The 23,162-nt window shown below is 40.6% G+C and overlaps 1 protein-coding gene across 1 annotated transcript in view; it reads right to left on the reverse strand.

The window, feature by feature from the left end:
* The window catches only part of SRFBP1 (serum response factor binding protein 1), an 82,352-nt gene that overhangs the window by 17,176 nt on the left and 42,014 nt on the right, over window positions 1–23,162 (reverse strand). Inside the window, exon 4 of the mRNA XM_075726656.1 lies at window positions 10,992–11,063. Coding sequence (XP_075582771.1) covers window positions 10,992–11,063 — 72 coding nt within the window. The remainder of the gene's footprint in view (window positions 1–10,991; window positions 11,064–23,162) is intronic.

Consider the following 23,162-nt stretch of genomic DNA (forward strand, 5'->3'; position numbering starts at 1 on the left):
GAACTCTCCCACTGGAAGCCTCAGAAGGGATTGATACTGGCTGGGCTGGCAGACAGACAGACAATCAGGTGGAGAAGTAGGTGGGAGAAGAGTGGAGAAAGATTTGTCAAAAATTGAGAGACTTAGTTTTATACTGACACAAAACTTCAGTTGCAGCCATAGCAATGGATTCTAGGCTCTAAAATATAGAGGAGTATATCTAAAAGACATGCTGAACAGCTCGCAGTTCAAGCGATCAAATTTGGAAGATGAGGAACCTTCAGGAAAAGAAAACAAAAAACAATCAGTCACACAGAGAAAGTATTTACGCCTGAATGTGATATTCATCACTGAATGCAAAATTCTTCACTTCATCAGTAGTCCTAGGAAGACCACAGACATTCCTGTTTAAAGTTAACATCTGGTGTTTGACATGGAAACTTCTCAGGAAACAGTGGCTTCATACATTCAGTGTAACTTCCATTCAAAGAGAGTCAAAATAGTCAGGACAAAAAGAATTCAACTCTGCAACACTGATTCAAGCCAATCATTTTAGCCTATGTTACAGGAAATCGTGCTATTAAATCAATGCAACACATTTCCAAAAACACAAGATGTTGACAGATGCAACTATTGCATAGAGAAAAGTATATCTGGTATCTGATATACAAGTGAATACATTTATTTCCATACTGAAATAAGAAAGGAACATAACATTTTAACATGTAGGAAAATAAGTGGAGTATTATTATTTTACTATTCTCAGCATAAACATATTGTTGGAGAATGGAAACATCTTTGTATTTACAAGGCAATCCATTCATTCTGAAGCAAAAGTAAGTAAAGTTGATAACAATGTTTCCAATAATTGATACTTAGAAAGAAGCAGGTGGAAAGGAATGAGATGGAGACTGTTAACAGAATCCAGGTAGGTTATCATTAAGCTATTAAATTATCACATATTATTCTTACAATTATGCTCTCATTGTCTATACATGATTTCTAATTTAAGAATACTGTCACAATCAGAATTTAGATAAAAGAAGAGAATGAAATTTTTCATGGGTGCCTCCAAAACACCAGCCATTCACCCTCACATTGCCAAAATCAAACCACAAAACAGCAAACTGCAAAGAATTAATGATAAGCATAGTAGACAAAGCTGATGAACTATCACATCAGTGTCACACAAAAGACTGATTCATACAGTAGTCCTCTCCCTATGGTTTATGGATTGCAAACAAAATATTTTCATAAGCAAAGAATGTTAAAAATCCACATAAGTAATTATCTAGTTATGTGCTATTAAATGCACTAACAACAGAAACAGAAGTTTTATATCAATAATAACATCTATCCTAATCAGAATGTTTTTGTAGTGAGTAGAATTCTTCAGGAGGGCTTGGGGGGGGGGGCGGGGGGCGGCGGGAGGGCGGGGCAGGGAAAAGGGAGGAGGTTGTGGAAAAATCCCCCAAAGCCCAAATGAAAGACAGTAACCATTCTGTGCTTGATCCAAAGCCTTTGAAGTTAATGGAAAGTCTTCAATTAAACTGCAGGAGACTTTGCATCAGTCCCCTTTTCTGATTTAGTGCATTTCCTCAGATTAAATCCACAGAGAATACAGAGGTTTTGTTTTTATGTATTTTCCACTAGAAAGTACATTTTTAAAATAAATTAAGGTAAAGATCACAAATGTACATTTAGGACTGTCAGCTAAAATAGAAACCTTTATATTTTTCAAAGTTAGAAAACACAGATATGACTGTTCCTCCTTGGATGCAAATGCGTTTAATCAAAAGTTCTACTCAATTCAGAAATTACATCTTCCTTTCTTTCCCTGTCACACAGTTAAAAAGTACTAGCAGCATCAAGTTTAAAATTTCCTCAATAAATAAGGAAAGTGTATTCATTAGAATAAATGCTATACATTTATTGTTTGTGTAACGATATCTTGTATGTGTTAGTGTCTTGTAACCAAAGACTACCATTCTAGTGATATACCCTGGGGAACCTGATGCTGCAAATAACTACTTGCTGACTCTTTGTTAATGCCTCCAAACTAGCAGCCTTTCATAAATTGCCTTTCACAGATTGTTGGTGTGAAACATATTTTCAGCGTAAATCTACAAAGAAGAACATAAAACAACACAAGCACTGTGACTGCCCTATCCTTGCTCTTTTCATGGTTACAGATGTGAGAGAGGTTGTGGACTGATAGGCTAATCTCAGGCCATCACCTGCACAGTTTAAAAAGAAGGTGATAGGAATCTGAGAAATGTTATTTTGATACTGTGATTTAAACACTCTTTTGAAAGAAGTAAATGTAATACATTATCGGTCCTGTAACTTCACCCTTTTTGTTCCTCTCTCTCCTGGCCAGAAATACCTTTCTGCCTCTGTCTCATGTCCTTCTTGCTCAAGGACTTCCTTAGTCCCACACCAGAGGCCCAGTGAATTGATGGAGGAGTTTGGGAGGTGAAACAGGGTCTTTTCACATGTGAAGCAGTAGAACTCTCATTTGATACATTGATGAAAACCTTTTCTTATTAATGTTAGTATTTTAGCTGGTTCCCTAGTCCCAAATTCATTTGAGCCATATAGGTAAAGAACCATAGATACTAAATTCACTCACCCCCAAAATAACACCCAGAACTTTTCACAGTAGCGTAACAGCCTTTGGGCATCCATTAAAAATATCTGCACCTGAAGCTAGACAGCACTAATGTCACCCCTCCAAAATCATGCTAAGTACAGCTGTCCTCATCAAGCAGCTTAGACTTCTAATGATCAGAATCACACTGTGCACCAGGCTGCTCAGTCAAATCCTGGTATGTCTCTCTATGGCTGTGCATGAGCTGCCTGCGATCCTGTTTCTAAAGCCTTTGAATTCCTTTTAAATTCCAAACACGACAAAGTTGGTTCCTGAACATGGAGCAATCCAAAACAAGCTCACCAGGCCTTACATTAACAAAAAAAAGCTTCTAAGAGCTAGTAATGGCTTACATCTCTGGTCTAGAAGAAATTTCTCAACACACTTAGAAATTGTGAGAAGCTTTTCAGTAATCTTGAGACTCAGAGGGACGTGGCATGGCCCCAACAAACTTTGTAGATCACAATACTCAAAATTTGCTGTGCAGAATCCTCTTTGCAGACAAGCATCTGCATGATTCAAACACGGCAGGATTGGAGTAACAGGTGAAAATACAGAACTTAGTAGGAAAAGGTGGTGCTCTTCTCAAGGACCACAGATTAGACCTCAGTGCAAAAAAAGGGAAACTATTCTACTAATGTTATGTGAAGATGGCATCTGGAGACAAAAAATAGAGGATGTATTTATCATCTGCAAATATTTGCTGGTATTTCTGCAAGTCAGAAGCATGTGCCAAATCAAGCTCTGACGATAATGTATACTGGTACTCTATTCTCCACTCAAAGAAAAATAAAATACTTCTTTGCAGTTGCAGTTTCAATTCCCCCTGCCCCAAAAGTCTTAAAGTCGCTGAATTTTGAAGTACATAAACGTTATTATTAGAAAAAGTAATAAGTATTTTGACTTAAGGAAGATGGCACTCCAGATTGTTGCTTGTAGTAGAGAGTTCCATTATGCTGGAGCAGAATTGTGTCATTCTCAGTGTTTAAAACACAGGGATTTTTTCTCTCATGTCCCTATATATCAAGGACTTATAGTAGAAAAACTAATGAGATGCTACAGTAAGTTAGTTAATATCTGTTAGTACGAGTGCAAAGGCAATAAAACCAACTGCAGTTACAATGAAGGTGTTCACAGGTGGACTAATATTCACTTTTCTGGAGAAACAGCAGAGATGATACATATAATTTCTCTAATACTGGAAAAATATTAATATGTATTAACTTACCTATCCTGCCTATCTTAACCTATCGAAGTTACCTTAACCCTATGTTAGCAATAAGTTGAAAGCAACAGTTAAGACCTTTGTCAGTTCCCAGGTCAGTTTCCTGCTTGTAATGAACAGCATTTTTAGGATTAGCTTCTGATTTATAATTCTGGCATGCTGGAGCACAACACTAATGAACCAAGCCTCCTGTAACAGTTCAGGTATGTATGCTGTATGGAACACTTCAAAATGCAATCACAGCTGGAAATACCAGTTTGAAAAAGCATTAGACAACAGATCTGCAATGTTTTTTTAATTTTATTAATGGTTGGCAAATATATGTGTTGCAGACAGTACAAAACCTAGAAAATACAGGTTCCATTTTTCAACAGCTGTAACTATGCACCAAGAATATAAAGTCTAGTTAAAGTTGCATGGCAACATTCATTACAATTTTTACAATAGAATTTATCACCTGTTGATAGAAATGGTGCCAGCTGCAGCAATATTAAAATGGATTAAAAATACTTCAGCAGAGGTGCACAAAGAAGAACTGTTCACCAACTGCTTCTTGTCTTACAGTAACGTGGTAAGCCCTATAACATTTTCATAAATTAGGAAAGGAAGAAGTCTTGTGTCATGTGGCTAGTGACTCTTGCCAACTCACTCCACAACTATCACAGATTTTGTTTGCTTATTAGCAACCACCAGTACAGCAATATTGACAGCTAAATCATAAGAACTCAAGTTAGAGTGCCACTTGCTAAACACTTAGCACAATTTTATCGTACTTGACTGAAATCTATGCAAACTCTTTTTAAATAGAAAAGTATGCTTATCTTATTCTGAAAAACATATGGGGAAACAGTAATAGAACATAAAATCTCAGTGGGCAGAAGGAATTAAACAAATATCTTGACTACATGTCCACTATGCAAAACTAATATCCAGCATTCCACAGTGAATTAAAAGCAGATTGCCTTTTATCAATGAAAACAAACCTATTCTGAAAATGAAAACAGCCACAGGATGTTTTCCTTCAAATATTTCGAAATTCAAGTTAATGAAAAGGTAAACAGTGTGGTCTGCATTTCATGTGACCTACAGAATATTCCTAGGAATAGAAAATCAATGATGTTTTTTTATTGTATGTTTAATAACTAACTGTGGGAAAAGAAGAAATAATATATTGGAAAATTAACTTTTGTTCAAGCACAGAAGGGACGCCTTCTTTAGCTGGGGATATGCTGCGGCCAACCAATAGCAACCAATAAAGTTATAATGGCTTAGCCACCACTTGTCAACAGTCCTGTAATAATTAATCGTACATGTTCTTCTACTGCAGTGAGTTTAAAAATGCTCTATGGGTTTAAAAAAGCATCAGCACCCACCCATAAACATGATTTGAAACATGAGACCCATTCACTACATGGTGCGAGATTAACAGACTTTCATACCACTGAAAAACAGGACCAGCAGCAGAAAGTAACAGAAATAACAACAGTTCTAAAACCCAAAACAATTCCATGAAGATACCTCTATTGTCTGTTTTCAAGGATTACAGCTAAATGAAAGTCTATTTTAAGTAAATACGGAAAGCATACAGTCAGAGATGACTATGAATACATCAAAAATATACATCAAAAATAATGGAACAAAATAAACTAGTAAGGTTAATATTCCTTCTGTACTCCTGGCAATAAAAATGTCCTCTTAGAAAATAAAATTCCAACTGTAAACCTGTAGAGTCCTTTAAAACAACAGCATTAATTATTTCATTTTGGGTTTTCCTATACTTTATGCAACCAGCATAAACCTGATGCATTCGAATTCTTGGCAGAATAATCTCCTACAGGAAGTGAAAAAATGTCTCCCTCTTTGAATTTAGCAACCCTCTTCAAGCATGAAAATCCCTCTCCATGTGTCCTCACACATCCAGAATCTTCACTTCTGCACCATTTCTAACATTACAATAACCAGTTTCTGGACTAGCTCACCCTTCAGACTGGAAAATATTGGTCAAATAAATGTTAAAGAACAATGCTGCTTTTTAGCTGCATGTCAGTATATCTGTGACCCTCTTCCTTCCTCTTCTATCATTAAGAGAAGGGAAAAGCAATATGACGCCCTCTATCCAGACACTGCTCCAGAAACACCAAATTCCTGTGATATTTTCCTATTAATTGATTTTGTTCACATGAAGCATGGAAATCCTGGTGCACGCTATGCTAATAGCTTTAACTACATCACGCTTGACTGTGCTTTGCAACAGCATAGTTATATTACAAACTAATTATGCCATTATAGGCATAGTAACAAACACGCAGCCGTCTGGGTTGCCGGCTGCAGGGAGTGCCTGAGCCCTGTTGCTTGTACCGGAGGGCAGCGGAGACGGCAAATGTCTTCGGTGTGAGCAGGCAGATGATCTGCTCAGCCTGGTGGCAGAGCTGAAGGAGGAGGTGGAAAGGCTGAGGAGTATCAGGGAATGCGAGAGGGAGACAGATTGGTGGAGCCGCAGCCCTACCATCCCTGGGGCCAGGGCAGCAGAGGAAGGCCCCACAAGGAGCAGAGGATCCCCTACCCTCTTGCCAGCAAGCAGAAGGAGGGGCTCCAAGAGACCAGGGGGAATGGAAACAGGTCCCTGCCCGGGGAGGCAGGCAAATCCCCTCCCGGCCTCCCTCACCTTCCCAGCTGCCCCTACACAACAGATACGGGGCTCTGGAGTTGAGGGCCAGGCAAGTGGGGAGGGAGGTGAAGGTGAAGGTCCAGCCAGGGGGTTGCCGAGGGCCAGTCAGTCACCCCCATGGATTATGACTGCCCCTGTTAAGAAAAAAAGGAGGGTAATTGTGGTGGGTGATTCCCTCCTGCGGGGAACTGAGGGCCCAATCTGCCGTCTGGACCCATCCCACAGGGAAGTCTGCTGCCTCCCTGGGGCCCGGGTTAGGGACGTTACTAAGAAACTCCCCAACCTCGTGAGGCCCTCCCATTATTACCCGTTCCTGGTTGTACAGGTTGGCAGTGATGAGATTATACATAGAAGTCCTAAAGCAAGGAAGAGGGACTTCAGGGCACTGGGGCGATTGGTTGCAGGATCGGGAGCGCAGGTAGTGTTCTCCTCAATCCCGTCAGTGGCAGATAAGAGTGCCGAAAGGAATGGGAAAACTCACCTGATTAACAGGTGGCTCAGGGGCTGGTGCCATCAGTGGAATTTTGGGTTTTTCAAACATGGGGAGGTTTACATGACACTGGGCCTGCTGGCGGCTGATGGAGATCAGCTATCTCCAAAGGGGAAAAGGATTCTCGCCCATGAGTTGTCAGGACTCATTGAGAGGGCTTTAAACTAGGTTTGAAGGGGGAAGGGGATATAAACGGGCCCGCTAGTGAGGAGCCCAGGGGCGGCATGGCAATGCTGGGGGTGAAATCGATAGCCCGGCTCAAGTGCATCTACACCAATGCACGTAGCATGGGCAAGAAACAGGAGGAGCTGGTAGCCCTTGTGCAGCAGGATGGCTATGACATAGTCACCATCACAGAAACGTGGTGGGACAACTCTCATGACTGGAGTGCTGCACTGGATGGCTATAAGCTCTTCAGAAGGGATAGGCAGGAAGGAGAGGTGGTGGGGTGGCTCTGTATGTTAGGGAGTGTTTTGACTGTATAGAGCTCGACAGTGGTGATGATAAGGTCAAGTGCTTATGGGTAAGGATGAGGGGGAAGGCCAGCAAGGCGGATGTGCTGTTGGGAGTCTGCTATAGACCACCCAGCCAGGATGTAGAGATAGATGAAGCATTCTACAAGCGGCTGGCAGAAGTCTCGCAATCACTAGCCCTTGTTCTGGTGGGGGAATTCAACTTGCCGGACATCTGCTGGAAATACAACACAGCAGAGAGGCAACAGTCTCAGAAGTTCCTAGAGTGTGTGGAGGATAACTTCCTGATGCCACTGGTAAGTAAGCCTACCAGGGGAGGTGCCTCGCTTGACCTGCTGTTTACAAACAGAGAAGGGCTTGTGGGAGATGTCATGGTTGGAGGCCGTCTTGGGCTTAGCAACCACCATATGATATATGAGTTCTTGATTCAGGGCAATGTAAAGAGGAGGGGCAGCAAAACCACTACCATGGACTTGCGGAGGGCAGACTTTGGCCTGTTCAGGATGCTGGTTGGAAAAGTCCCTTGGGAGGCAGTCCTGAAAGGCAAAGGGGTCCAGGAAGGCTGGGCCTTCTTCAAGAAGGAAGACTTAAGGGTGCAGGAGTGTGCTGTCCCTGTGTGCCGTAAGACCAACCGGCAGGGAAAACAACCGGCCTGGCTGAATAGGGAGCTTTTGCTGGGACACAGGGAAAAAAGGAGAGCCTACTGCCTTTGGAAGAAGGGGCGGGCAACTCAGGAGGAGTACAGGGATCTTGTTAGGTCATGCAGGGAGGAAATTAGAAAAGCAAAAGCCCAGCAAGAACTCAATCTGGCCAATGTTGTAGAAGATAATGAAAAATGCTTTTACAGGTACATCATCAATAAAAGGAGAGCCAAGGAGGATCTCCATCCTTTGCTGGATGTGGGGGGAAACGTTGTCACTGAGGACAAGGAAAAGGCTGAGGTACTTAATGCTTTCTTTGCCTCTGTGTTTAACAGCCAGAGCAGTCATCCCCAGGGTACTCAGCCCCCTGAGCTAGAAGACAGGGATGGGGAGCAGAATGGAGCCCTCATAGTCCAGGAGGAAGCAGTTAATGACCTGCTATGCCACCTGGACTCTCACAAGTCTATGGGGCCAGATGGGATCCACCCGAGAGTACTGAGGGAGCTGGCAGAGGAGCTTGCCAAGCCACTTTCCATCATCTATCAGCAGTCCTGGTTAACAGGGGAGATCCCTGATGACTGGAGGCTTGCCAATGTGACGCCAATCTTCAAGAAGGGCCGGAAGGAGGACCCGAGGAACTACAAGCCTGTCAGCCTGACCTCGGTGCCGGGAAAGATTATGGAGAGGTTCATATTGAGTGAACTCAACAGGCAAGTGCAGGTCAACCAGGGGATCAGGCCCAGCCAGCATGGCTTCATGAAAGGCAGGTCCTGCTTGACCAACCTGATCTTCTTTTATAACCTGGTGCCCCGCCTGGTAGATGATGGAAAGGCTGTGGATGTCATTTACCTGAACTTTAGCAAAGCTTTTGCCACCGTCTCCCACAATATTCTGCTTGGGAATCTGGCAGCTCATGGCTTGGATGGGTGTAGTCTTCGCTGGGTAAAAAACTGGTTGGGTGGCCGAGCCCAGAGAGTAGTTGTAAATGGAGTTAAGTCCAGTTGGTGGCCGGTCACGAGCGGTGTTCCCCAGGGCTCTGTTTTGGGGCCAGCCTTGTTTAATATCTTTATCAACCATCTGGATGAGGGGATTGAGTGCACCCTCAGTAAGTTTGCAGATGACACCAAACTGGGTGGGAGTGTTGATCTGCTCGAGGGTAGGATGGCCCTGCAGAGGGACCCGGACAGGCTGGATCGATGGGCCGAGGCCAACTGTATGAGGTTCAACAAGGCCAAGTGTCGGGTCCTGCACTTCGGGCACAACAACCCCATGCAGCGCTACAGGCCTGGCCGAAAAGGACATGGGGGTGTTGGTAGACAGCCGGCTGTACATGAGCCAGCAGTGTGCCCAGGTGGCCAAGAAGGCCAGCAGCATCCTGGCTTGTATGAGGATTAGTGTGGCCAGCAGGAGCAGGGAGGTGATTGTCCCCCTGTACTCGGCGCTGGTGAAGCTGCACCTGGAATACTGTGTCCAGTGTTGGGCCCCTCAGTACAAGAAGGACATTGAGGTGCTGCGGTGTGTTCAGAGAAGGGCAACAAAGCTGGTGAAGGGTCTGGAGCACAGGCCTTATGAGGAGCGGCTGAGGGAACTGAGGTTGTTTAGCCTGGAGAAGAGGAGGCTGAGGGGAGACCTTATCGCTCTCTACAACTGCCTGAAAGGAGGCTGTAGTGAGGTGGGTGTTGGTCTCTTCTCCCACATAGTTAGCGATAAGATGAGAGGAAATGGGTTCAAGCTGCGCCAGGGGAGGTTTAGGTTGGATATTAGGAAAAATTTCTTCACAGAAAGAGTGGTCAAGCATTGGAAGAGGCTGCCCAGAGAGGTGGTGGAGTCACCAGCCCTGGAAGTGTTCAAAAAACGGGTAGATGTGGCACTTGGGGACATGGTTAGTCTAGTCTACCCTTGATTGGCTTAGTGTGGACTTGGTAGTGTAGGTTAATGGTTGGACTGGATGATCTTAAAGGTCTTTTCCAGCCTAAACGATTCTATGATTCTGATTCTATGATTCTATGAAATGACCCAATTCTACATTAAAACTTAGCCTGTGGACTATAAACATTTCAGAAATCAGAATTCCTCAGCGGATCACCCACAGGAATTTAGGATAATGTGGAGGAAAATATACAATATCATGTATTAGTATTTTTTGATTCAGAATTGCTTTCTGGCATCTCTTCTGCAGCACATGGTACTTATTTCTGCTATTCTTCACTCTTCTTTTAAAGTGTCCTGTCTGCTCTCAACCTCAACTGCTGATTTCAACAAGCATCTTCCCACTTGTATGTCTTCATTTCATCTCTTACAGACATCACTAGTTAAGACAGTTAATATTTAATAATGTACCATCAATGGGCTTCAGGAGAAACATTACACTGAAATTAGTGAGCCATAGGGGTGTTAAAATTCCACCTTTATTTCAGGCTAACGTTTGTCACGTTTTGTTCACTTGTGGAAACCTCCCTCTGCATCTAAAAGTAATTGGAGCCTTTTTCCAACTGTTGCTGAAAGCTTAGACTATTTACACTACCTGAACCATGTATATGTAACTATATAAACAAAACAAATCTATTTATAAAGACTAAAAAAAACACTACTATGCTTCCTGGTATTCTATTCCAGTTACTAAGGATTAGCCCACCAGCCTAGAGGACAAACCACTTGTACTAAACAGCTATACAATTTTTTGTAGACATGCCTCAGTGCATAAATTTCCTTACAAAAGGAAGTAAGGTCTACAGTGAAGACACAATATAACATACAGGACACACTGTGCAAATGCAGGTACTCCCACCCACATATGCACCTTTTCCCAAGGAGTGCTCTCACATTCACAGAAGCAGGGGAAAGAAAACGAAAAACAAACCTTACCTTTCTGCAGACACTTTCAAAATTAACTTCTGTCCTAAGAGCAAGTCTAGTAACTTCATCTGGCTTTATTTCCTGTGGATGAAAGATATATTTATTCTTCTTATGATCAGACCTTATGAAATCTTTCTAAGGTTCACCTTCCTCCTAAGCATTCTAACTTCATGGCATCTCCCACTGATCTTTTAAAGGAAGAAAATCAGTTTGTTATATAGACATTTTTTTTGTGTGTATGCAAATACTACATTTACTGACTTCCAAAACATTACTTACACCTAATCTGACTCCATCTACTACTACTGAGGGATACAGAGATTTTCAACAGCAAAGTATGCAGAAGGGTGATTTTATTTACAGAAATGTTTAAATTGGCTGTATTGTGCTACAAATAAACTTGAGAAGATTTGAAATGCCCCACTTATCTTAGACTTTGAAGTTACATCAGAACTTATCAACATATGTGGATATGTAAGTTTAAGACAATGAAAATGAAGTTGAGAAAAATAAAAAAGTCTTTTCTGAAGAGACTGACTACACAGGCAGTTTTCATTCCTGGACTTAAGCATTTCCATTGGCAGCTGAAATAGAGGAATGAAAATCCTGGACAAGCAGATTTTCTTAAAAGTTGAATATCTTACGAAACATGCCGCCATGACAGATTTCTCATTATTTTAAAATACATACTTTATATATGTTGTATTACAAAATGCCCTATTAACCTTATCAATTCAGTGCACTGAATATTGGCTTTTTACTCCTAAAGCACTGCGTCAAATAAATCATGTTACATACCAGTTGTTTGCCAGATGGCCATTTTAAAAGCAGTTTAACTACTATTATGCAGGGCCCAAGTCACTTCCACACATTTACAGTTCTGAAAAATGAAAAATCTTTGCACAAAGAAACCTAGTTATTCTGATAGCTTTCATCTAGATCTAGCCTATATTATGATGCTGGTGGCTTCAACACCTGAAGAAAATTATCTGTTTGCTGAATTTCTAAAGTCCAGCTAAGTAGGTAACTTAAATTCAAAATATAGTAACTTTGCAACACTTGTGGTCAATAAAGAAGAAAACCTAAATTGGAAGTGCCCATGCAAAGCATTACAGTTTGAGAAAATAAGACATGTCCAGGTACTTGAGCTGCACCTGTAGTTAACATTATGCTCAGATCTGGACAAGAAAGACACTAACAGAAAACCCTTAAAAGTAACTACTATAACTATTGGCTCAGAATAATTAATGTATCAGCACAGATTCAAATGCAAATCAAATTATGGGGGACATGATAATTTACAAATGTCTAGAAAAAAAATGTCCTATATCATAGGAAAAGCCTTTCATGTTCAACTACTAAATTATGCTTGTTCCTTTCTCTCTTTTCCCCTACTTAACAATCCTTGATAAATATTCCAATACTTCCATTTAACATACTGCTCCATTGTTAAGTTTCCATACTCAATCCTGTTTCTGTCCTAAATCTGGAGCAGTCTGTGCACTTCCTTAGATGTAATTTCAGGAAGAATCAAGTAGCTTGTTCTTACAGAGGGTCATACCTTGCATTTCAAAACCTTATGTAGTCCTTCCTTCTATATATTAGATACCTTAGAGAGTTTGCATCTTACCTACATCTTTTGGGTATTGTGCAAATTGCTATGTCTTAAAACTATAAGCAAGCATATAATAATGGGAATAAAGTAACAGAACAAAACTAAATTAACAAAAAAAAAAAAAAAAAAAAAAAAAAAAAAAAAGCTTTTTGTGAATGTCAAAAGAACTTCCTGACAATGAGGTCTAGAAGTCTGCAAAATCATCTCCCAAAGGTACTGGTGGAAGCCCAATCACTTGGAGCACAGAATCCAGACTGGAAAAACACTGGTGGATGTAGGAAACAATCTTCTACTGGCAGATGGACAGTTGGATGACCTAATAGAATCTAGAGATGGAAAAGACCTATGATCCAGTTTTCCATGACTTTCCAAAGTGTTTCACAGATGGCGAAAGTAGGACACAGTAGTTAAGTGACATGCTTACTGTCACATAGTTGGTTGGGGGCTATGAATGAAGCTCTGGAACCCAATACTATTCATTAAATCAAGCTGTTGCTTTATTTTAAAAAAAAAAAAGAAAAAAGAAAAAAAATTATCATTTATATGATCTTCATCCCAAATAAAACTGCCTATTTCCTGACTCTTTAGGATTTAAAGAGTCAGCAACATGGTTCAGAGGGGAGGCAGGTAACTTCAGAAATCCCTATACTAGAATGTCAAAGGTTTAATTTTTATATGACAATATTGCAGAATTCCCTTAACATTGCAGAATCACACATAATAATGGAGAAAGAATTACAGTTTGGAATGTGAAGTCATGCACTGATCTTCAGTGAAATGCTTAGTATACATAATGAGGCCAAGAACCTCCTGCTAAGGCTTAAACCCCCAAATTTATAAAGCATCTCCTTCACTTCTCTTAGATTTATGGCAAAACAAGCATTTTTGACCTACATTGTCTTCAGCAGCACCCTGGTTTTGTAAAAGCCACCATATAAGTCAAGTAACTGGAATAAATAGACCTTTCTTCTGTGTCTATTAGTGGTCAGCAGCAGACAAGAAAACAGAAAAAGGATATAGTGATATTCCCCTCCCAGCTTTCTGAACTTTGAGATGCATGTAGCTCAAGAAGTCCTGACTCACAAAGAGAACCTTGGTATTGAATATCTGTTATGAAATCTTCTTTCCTTGGTTATGTTAAGGGATGTTACAAGTGGCTGCCACCTCCAGTGATTCCTTCTGCCGTGCTGCTGGAGCCCAGCCCTGTCCATCCACAGACCTGGAGGTCTCCACCCCAGGTCCATAGATGTGGCAGTTGCTTTCTCATTGGCAGGTTCAACCAGTAGCGAAGCTCAGCTGTGCAGCTAGCTGCCACAGACAAGGCACTGCCTTCCACAGCACCCACATGTAACACTCCCAGGACTCACACAAACTCAAGTACAGCCAGCCAAGACCTCTTCCTTCTTTTTGTCTGGTCAGGATTGAAGCTCACTATTGAGAGTATGCCCCCTCCCACCCACTCTGGATTCACAAGCACATGCATATTCATGTACCCCTCAAATATCAGCACAGCATATCCTCTGTCCATCTAATACCCCTCTGCCTGGGTCCAGAGCCCTTTTATCCATTTCATGGGCCTTCTACTTGCTGGTTGGTAGCAAGTCACTATCAGGCAGATGCATGCACACTCTTGTCTTACAGGCACCGCACGCCCACTTGTCCCTCCTGAACACCAGCACAGGCCCTCTACCCACCTGATATCCCTGCCCAGATGCAGCGCCTCCCACTCACTGCTAGTCCAACTTGAAGTGTGCGAGTGAATTACACATTCCAAAGAGACACACGTAGGGTCAAACCACGTGAAAATACAGACACTCTGCCTGCCCCCATCAGCAGCAGGCATCAGGCATATGGGCTGCGACCTGCGGTCCCAGTCCAGGTGCTGCATGGAGAGCCTTGCTTCACTTGCCCCAGTCTCACCTGTAGCTATGCCCAGGGCATACACTGCCTCTGCCCTCCCAGTTGGGACACGTGCTGCTCCTGCCCCTGTGGCTGGAGCCGACACCCTCACCCGCTCCTGCTGCTGACACCACAGGCTTGGGGCACCTATACCCCTGGTCTGACACCAGTTGCTGGCCCCATATCCACTCATACTGGTTTCCCCAGTAGCTGGCACCAAGTCCTTACAGCACTTGCACACACAGGAAAAAGAGTGAGATTACAGAGAGTTAAGAAAAGATTCATAAAAAGATGACAGATTGTGGTGATCAGACACAGGGCTTGGTCAGATAAGTGTACTGACTGGCACTGGTTGGAACTGGCCCCTCTGATACCCGCTCCCACTTATGCCCCGTAAACATTCTTCAGTGAGTTTTGCATAGTCTACAGGATCCCCATATCCCAAAATCCTCAAGTTCATCTTGTTTCCCCTTCCTACCAGTTACAAAGTCCAGGCTGGCCTTTCCCAAAGCAATACCAGTAGTTTCTTCATGGCCTGTTACTTAGCGATTGGAGACTTTTTGTCTCTGTCACTGTTTCTCTTATCCCTTGTCCACCAACTCTGTTCCTCTCTGTTTTTTCACCCCTTCTCCTTTCACTTATTATCCCCCTAGCATTGAAAAGGTCCACCACTGGAGGCTCATAAGGAAGAATGCTTTCACCACCTTCCACATACCCTCACAGATTATAGCTGCTTTCTGAAATCATGTTAATACTTGGTATCATAACATCCTGTGCTAGTAAATTTCCAAGATTAATGAGGTGTTATGTTCCAAGTGCAGAGGGAATACAAAAGTTAAGAGGGAACCAGATATGTATGCTACTTTATGAAGTATCCGGTCCACAATAATCCCAGGTTAGGTCCCAGACAAAGCTTGCCCCCACCCCCCCAACCAACACACACACTCTCCTTCTCTCCTTGGAAATCATCTCTGACAAACATTTTAAACAACCCCCAAATACTTAAAAAACAAACAAAAAAAAGCCTTAAAAATAAGGTGTTGAAGTACTGCCTGCCTCTTGAGGGATAAAGAAGAACAATTGCTGGGATCAACAGACCCTTCTCCCCTACATGATGACCATGTTTTCCCTTCTGGGAAAGAGACTACAATTACAACAAGAGCTACTGACTTTCAGATATACTACCAGCACCGATGGCACCAGTGCCCTAGCTGGCAAATGCTGGCATGCTGATAGATAATGGGTTTTCTTTTCATTACAGACTTCATCCCTATCTCAACTTCTGTCATGAAACCCTTTAAGAGACAGGGATGTGAGCAAGGGAAGACTCTCTTCTGTACTCAGGCTGAGGTACATGACACAAAGCACAACAGTGTAGCTTGCTTTGTCCTGGTGCCTGAGCTGAGCCAACAACTGCCACAGCAGCAACCAAGACGAGACTGGAAGGAGGTGGCAAAGGTGACAGAGCAGCAGTAGCAGGACCAGCCTGACTCTCAGAGCTGGGATTTGCACAATTTTTCAACAATTTTCACAGTGTGGAGACTGAGGCTCCTCCAGGTGTTGGCTGCTCAAGCAGCTGCTCTGTGCTCTGGCGGGGGGACATCAGGCAAACCAAACTGCCAGCCAACTGGACCTCATCACGGCTGAAGGCAGATGACTAGGCCCTGGCCTGAGATTAAGCTGAATAAACAGGATGTAAAACTACTGGACATGACATAAGAAAACTGCTGGATGTGACAGATAGAGCGAGAAGTTGACAGAACGGCTAGATTTTACAGATCATGAAAGGAGAGTTACGCGAAAAACAGACAAGCTCCATGGAAAAGTGGAGTATGGGGCAGCTTTTGGGGGGTGGGGTGGGGAGGACAGGATGGACGGGGTGGGAACACAGACATCTTGCAAGGCTGACAGTACCGAGGTAACCATACTGGTAATAGCATATGACGCCAAGACCACCTGCGAAGTCACGCTGAAATGCCGAATTTGGTGAAAAAGTAGCTATGGGTGGGCAAAGACTGGCCTGGGCGGGGAAAAAGGAGTGCTGGGCGGCAGGAAGGGATATGGCAGCGCGCAGCGGAGATAGCTGTGGGGCAGCCGCGCAGCTCTGAAGTGACTCCCAGCACCAGAGGCAGGGAGTTCACCCCACTACTCACAGAAACTTAGAACAGGTTTTGTTTTTTAAATGATGAACTTATTTAAATAAACTGTAACTATCTTACACAGAAAGGCAAGGCTACATTGAGCAGAAGTATGTCAAGCATAAATAGCATCTGAAAGTTTTGATTTCATGCTGATATTGATCGTGGTTGCTCAGATGACACTTTACCCAAGTGATACTGAGAAAGACACAGTTTCTAACTTAACGGGTATGGAAATGTAATTCATCGAATAGCCTTCAGAAGACAGGAAAGACACAAAAAAACACCGTCAGATGAGACTTTGACGCATCTCAGAAATGCAAGATTATTCACATAAAATGTATTCCAAGCTATGCTGTATAAGGCAGTTTTAGATGACTCAGTAAAAAAAAAGTTTGCCAGTAGTGGCCTGTAGAAGCAATTTAGGAGTCCTCACACAATTAAAAACTACCCAATTTCAATTCTGCTTTGACTAGTACTTTCTTTTCCCCTTTATCATGCAATTAATTCATTTTCCTCATTATTTTTTCACATTTTCTTAGCTGTACAAGTATTAAGCCTTTCCTTATGAAATCACTCCATACACACCATCTTTATAAGATGATTTTTGTCTTAAAGTAGAGGAATTTCTATAAAAAGTAAGTAATAGATTCAATACAAGTAGGTAACAGAACACCCATACCAGAAATCAAATATTTCTGGTGAAATCTCAACTGTAGTTTGTTACCCATTACTGCATTTGCATCTTTTAAAACATTATCGTAATTTTTACCCTTGAACAGGTATTTGAGACTACTTTATCATGCAGTTTTTTATATTTTCCACAGCATTCAGTCTCATTTTGCTGTTTTCTGTCATTTTTCTAGGTTCCTTAGTGAGGAGAAATGGATAGGAAAAAAAAAACCCAAACACAAACCTCATTTCAGAACAGGCCTTCAGCTTATTTTTTCTATAATTTAATCACTGCATGGCTTCCTGTCATAACCAGTCTGTAAAAGTCCAGTATAATAAGTCAGTGTAAATACTACCATTGTGAAAGAACACAAAAATGGGATCATGCACTTAGAAGCAGGATGTCTTCAAAGTAGTGAAATAAATCAGCCATGGTTCACCTGAAAGTTTATATGCTTTTCAAAAAGAAACTAAATCCATGATAAGAGTACAAGGTTGTTTCAGCTATGAAGGCTTGTTTTCAAGAAATGCATTACTCTAACTGGTTATACCAAACTGATTATGAAGAAACAGTGACACTTTTTTCGCCTGACATTTTACGAATCCAAATGCTTTGTCAGTAACTGTGACTCAAATATTTTTATATATACATACACACAAGAATTTCTACAGATGTAAGTCTCATTAGTGGACCACCATAACAAACTAAATGGCACTCTGCCTATGTAAAAAAATAAAATAAATCCACCCCCAAGCCATATCCCCCCAATTTTACCATATGTGAAACGAAGATGAATAGTATTGCCAGTAGGGGAACTTGGATAAAATTAATAAATGGACAGAAAATTTAAACTGGTAAGTAAAAATCTGATATTGTCTAGTTAAGTGTGGCTTAAGCCTATTGCTAAGTTTATTAAACAGATCAGTGAGATATCTGCTTTATTATAAAACCACTATGTAATTTTACCAACAGACAAAATTAAGCACTTTCAAGTAGCTGGCTGCCTTCCTGCCAGTACTTACAAACTATTACCAAGGCACCTCTCAAGCCTCCTTTTGAGTAATTAAAAAAATGTCCTGAACTTCATCTACCACAGAATGAAAATTTGTCCACATGTAACCTCTGTAAGTCTTTTCTGTATTTGCTCTCATTTTTAAACTACGATTTTTAAAATAGGAATAAAATGTGATGCAGTATCTGCCTTGGTAATACCATACAGAAGAAAACTCTCATTCTAGACAAAGAGCCTCTAGCCTTCCTCACTCCTGGAAATTTAATCTTCCATTTGGCTTTATTTTTTTCCTCAATGGAATCCAGGCAATCCAGGTCACTCTCATCTTTATCCATCACCTTTAAATTACATAAAATCCTTCCAGACAGGTCTACTGATTTGTCTCAAATTTCCCTAACTGTAACCTCATGTTAGATAAACTCAGAACACTGTATTTGCTACTTGTTTGTGACTGCACCTTCTGCAGTAAAGCTTTTGACACCTGAAGACTCAGACTTTTGTTTTAATGAGTTCCTGCTTTGTTGACTGTGACAAGTAATCCCAAAAACCCATTTATCTCCTCTGGCTGAATGACAACATGAGAGTGCTCAAATGATGCAACTGCACCATTTATTTTACTCGGTGCAAACAAATAGATTCGATAATCATTAAAATGGTTCATTCCTAAGTAACAAAAAGATAAGCTGATACACTAATTTAGATGGATATAGTAGCACTACTTTGATACTAAAAATTCTGCTGCTAGCAGCCCCTAGAAATCTCCAGTCTTTTGCACCCACATATTTCTACTAAAAATACAGCACAATCTGGAAGTGTGGCAAGTAAAAACCAGATTTTTTTTTGTCAGGAATTCAATCCAGCATTTCAGCATTTCAATTCTAAAAAGACCTGCCATTGCCTCCTGTTGCAGCAGACTGCAAACAGACACTTTGCATAATGCTTCACATCCGTGAATGTGAAAGCATTACATCACAGTTACCAAGAGTTTCAAATTACTGCTGAGGAGGACAGAGGTTTTCAACCACAGGTGAGAATTCAGGGATGGCTGATAATAGTCTCATGAGAGGTAGACTGATTCACAGGGATTCTAGGATGGCGCTGTTAGGGCTATCCCTGTCACAAGTCTGAATTTGACTGATGCCCAGAAAATTAAGAAGGTGTACAGACTGCCAAGTTACTTGTTCAGAATATTATTGTCCTTCATGAGTCAAGTAAGTATCTAGGTATCTCCATGCTAAAAGCTTTCCTGTCTTTTTTTTTTTCTTTTTTTTAAATAGTCATTTGGAAAAAACCTGCACTCACCAATCCTAAAAGTGTCAGCTCACCCACTGGCCCATGGAACTGAAATGGGGATTCATTCTTGGGGTTCTTGAGTGAATGACACTTGGGGCTCAGAGCAGAGGATATGCTGGGAAACTTCAGCACTTCAGCTTCCCCAGTTTACAGAATCCTCCCACACTACACAGAGCAGGGCCTTGTTACACCTCCCAAGCCACACTCAGTTCATGCTGGATTTCAATAAACTCTAATTAAAAGCATTGATTTGTAATACTCAAAACAGACATATAAAAATTTATAAAATGCTTAGGTAAAGAAATGAAAGGCAAGATATGCTTAATCTACTCACACTTGGGTTAAAGATACCTCTGCCTTGCACAGGTTGACTCACCATTCTTCCTGGCAAAGCAACACTCAGGATTTTCAATGTTCGTGCATATTTACGCCACAGCCTGCACCTTTCAGACAGTGAAAGTAAGGGAGTCTATTTGGGAGCTACTGTCATGGTTTCTTTGGTGACTCACCGGCACCTCACTGGCATAAACCCTTGCTTTTTAAATTATAGATGGACACAAAATCTAAGTGGTGCAAATATGTAAAGCTTATGTAAAGCTTATAAAAACACCCAGTACTTTACTGTGTGCTAACAGAGACCATAAAAGACAATAATTAACCACTGTAGGGTGAACGTGTTTGGGAAGATGGACTCCCAGTCCTTTTCATGTAGTATAATATAATATACTGACAAACTAAAGACTGTGTATTGAGGCATAAGTACACTCAAAATTAATATAAATAAGACAAATAAATCAGCATGTTACTAATGTATTCTTTTTTCTAAATGAAAATGACATGTCACATTACAATGAGGTAGGAATGTCTTTCCAGTCAGCAATGCTCTGCAGGTTGTGGGAACTTCTCACTCCTAAACCGTTTTCATACTTTCAGTCTTACGAATATTTACTAACACTGTTTGAATAAATACTATTTCAGAAGTTTGGACATTTTCAGGAATGACTTCTTATTTTAATAAATGCCTTCAAGAAGTTAAACTTTTGCTAAGCTTACAGCCAATGTAGTAAGTCTGATAAAAGTTCAAAGTATGCAGATATACAGATTTAGCTTTCCACAGAAGTCAAGTTTTACTGTAAATACCTGTGTCATAAAGACAGACAACTACAGGAAAGCAAAACCACAACAAAAAAAGATTCCACTCTAGCCAACAAAGTTTTTCCCGGCAACCTGACTGGATGACTTGATTCTATATCATCATATACTGAAACCAGAGGTTTTATCCAGTAGAAATGAAGACATTTTCTCTCTAATTTCAGGCAAATTAAGTGAATTATAATTTAAGTACCTTCCCCTGTATCATTAGGGTTTAAGATTATTATTATGTCCTACAGTAATTATAGTATTTTTAACTTATCAAATAGCTAGATTCTGTATTACAAAGAGGAAGGAAAGCATAAAAAGAAAGGGTTCTACAGTGGCTGATTTTCCTGAAGTACACACTAAAGAAAAATTAATGTTTTTTTTAATGACTTTGCATGTTTCATCAATTGCCTTACATTTTCAAAAGCTTTACAGAATTTAATGTTATTTTAACTTGCCTTTTATTTTAATACGTGACCTCTCAAAATAAAAAATAATCTTCCTTGAAATCATTAATTTTCAACCTTGTTGGATTAATAACAACTTAGGCAGGAATACTACTGAACAGATTAAGAAAAAATAGTAAAACTTAATTCTCATTTTAAAATAACAAAACCAAAGAAGTCACTAGAGGAAATTATCAGAACACAAACTCCCAAAAAACTGAAAGCTGTACAACCTTCTCACTTTAAATGAATATATGGCATTTGATTTTGATGGGAATTAACTATTACTAACCTGTTAAAAAAAAAGCACTCCAAAATTACAGTTAATCACTGGGAACACAAGAATGTATTTCAAGTGGAACTTGTCTAGCAATTGTTCTTTTTGTAAACTACATTGGTGTCAGGTTTTTGCTGGCACCAATTTTAAACATTACTAAATGTCTACAGTATTGCTGTCTCAGTTTAGATCCAAGTGAAATTCAATGTCAACCTGTGAGTTTTCATCTACTAGGTTTCACACTACAAAATTTTATAGTTTTCTGGTTTTATTGTTCTCTGGAAAATTAAAGTTATTAAAATACTCATCAAAGAACACTACACAATATTTTTATAAACATAGTTTTGTCCAAATGGTTACCTTCCTCTAGCTAAAGATCTTTATTCTGCTATGCTGTACAAGCTCTCTTAAAAGCAGAGCATGCAGCTGAGGCAAAGACTACTTAATTCATGCAGTTTAGTAACAAAACAAAATGAAAAAACAACTCCCCAAAATAAGAGTTAACATGGCTAGTTTGTTTAAGCTGTTGTAAAATACCCAAACTTTATTTGGCAAGTATAGGCTGCTCTTTTCTGCCACGTTTATAAACTAATTTAATATTTCAAGAGGTATGCAAGTCAATTGCCAGCAATTACATCAGTCTACCAAGATGAACACTGTGAACTTGGGATTTTATTTAGCCAATTAGATTAAATGAATTGTTTAATTTTGGAGGTTCCCATCTGATTCAGTAGCCACATTCAGGGAGCAACAGTCACTGTTTTTGCCATAGGACACAAAAAAAAGTTAGCAAGTCTGTAATCTTGTGACAGTTTCAGAAGTAGAAGGTATTATGAAAGTAAACTACAATTACAAACATTTAAAAGAAAAGTTACCAAAAAAAAGAAAAAAACCAAGCTCACTGGATTATTCAGTACAGCAAGCATGATGATGCCAAAAGTATCATTATTTGAATATTCTTTTTCCTTCAAACATCTTTTAGTTCTGAATGTCAGTGTTCACTTGGACTGGTACAATCTGTAATTTCACTCTGTACTGGCAATTTGTTCCACGCTGCTTTTCTAATATTAAAATAACAACCACATGCAATTTCAGGGTTAACATATTTCCAAGCAGTCCTGTGTTGGCTGGAACTATCTTCGGTTTTGAATTACTATCCCCGGTATTCACAACCGTTGCCAATATCACTGGTTGCCAGATGAACTGTTTTTGTAAAAATTAAAGAAAAACAGTGTTACCTGCCAGAAGGGGACGCTATGCACAACTAGCAGAAAGCCACCTCTTTTTCAGCTTAGCCTCTTTTCTCCCAGCAGGAGCTTGAGCCAGTAAGACTGCCACCAAAGCAGCCAGGAAAAGGATGTGCTATATTCTCACAACATTCCCAATGAAGACCGTGACTGACAAATGAGTGCAATCCAGTTAATAATCCCCACCCGCTAGATTCTGGTTTGAAATAGATACGGAAACTGAAATGAATAATTAACACAGAAGAACTCGGAGAGATGCAGAAAGAGCTAGAAGAGCATGAATACAGAGCCATATACACAGCCCCTTTGTCTGCTTCCAGAGGGCATAAAAGAGAAAAGAGTTCAAAGATTAGGCACAATGGAGAAAGAAAGAATTTCCTTTTTCCATTCCCTTTCCCAGTATGCACTATCTCAGGAAAAGTACTCCTCCTCCAGTCTTT

This window comes from Pelecanus crispus, chromosome Z (assembly GCF_030463565.1).
Source record: "Pelecanus crispus isolate bPelCri1 chromosome Z, bPelCri1.pri, whole genome shotgun sequence".
NCBI lineage: Eukaryota > Metazoa > Chordata > Aves > Pelecaniformes > Pelecanidae > Pelecanus > Pelecanus crispus.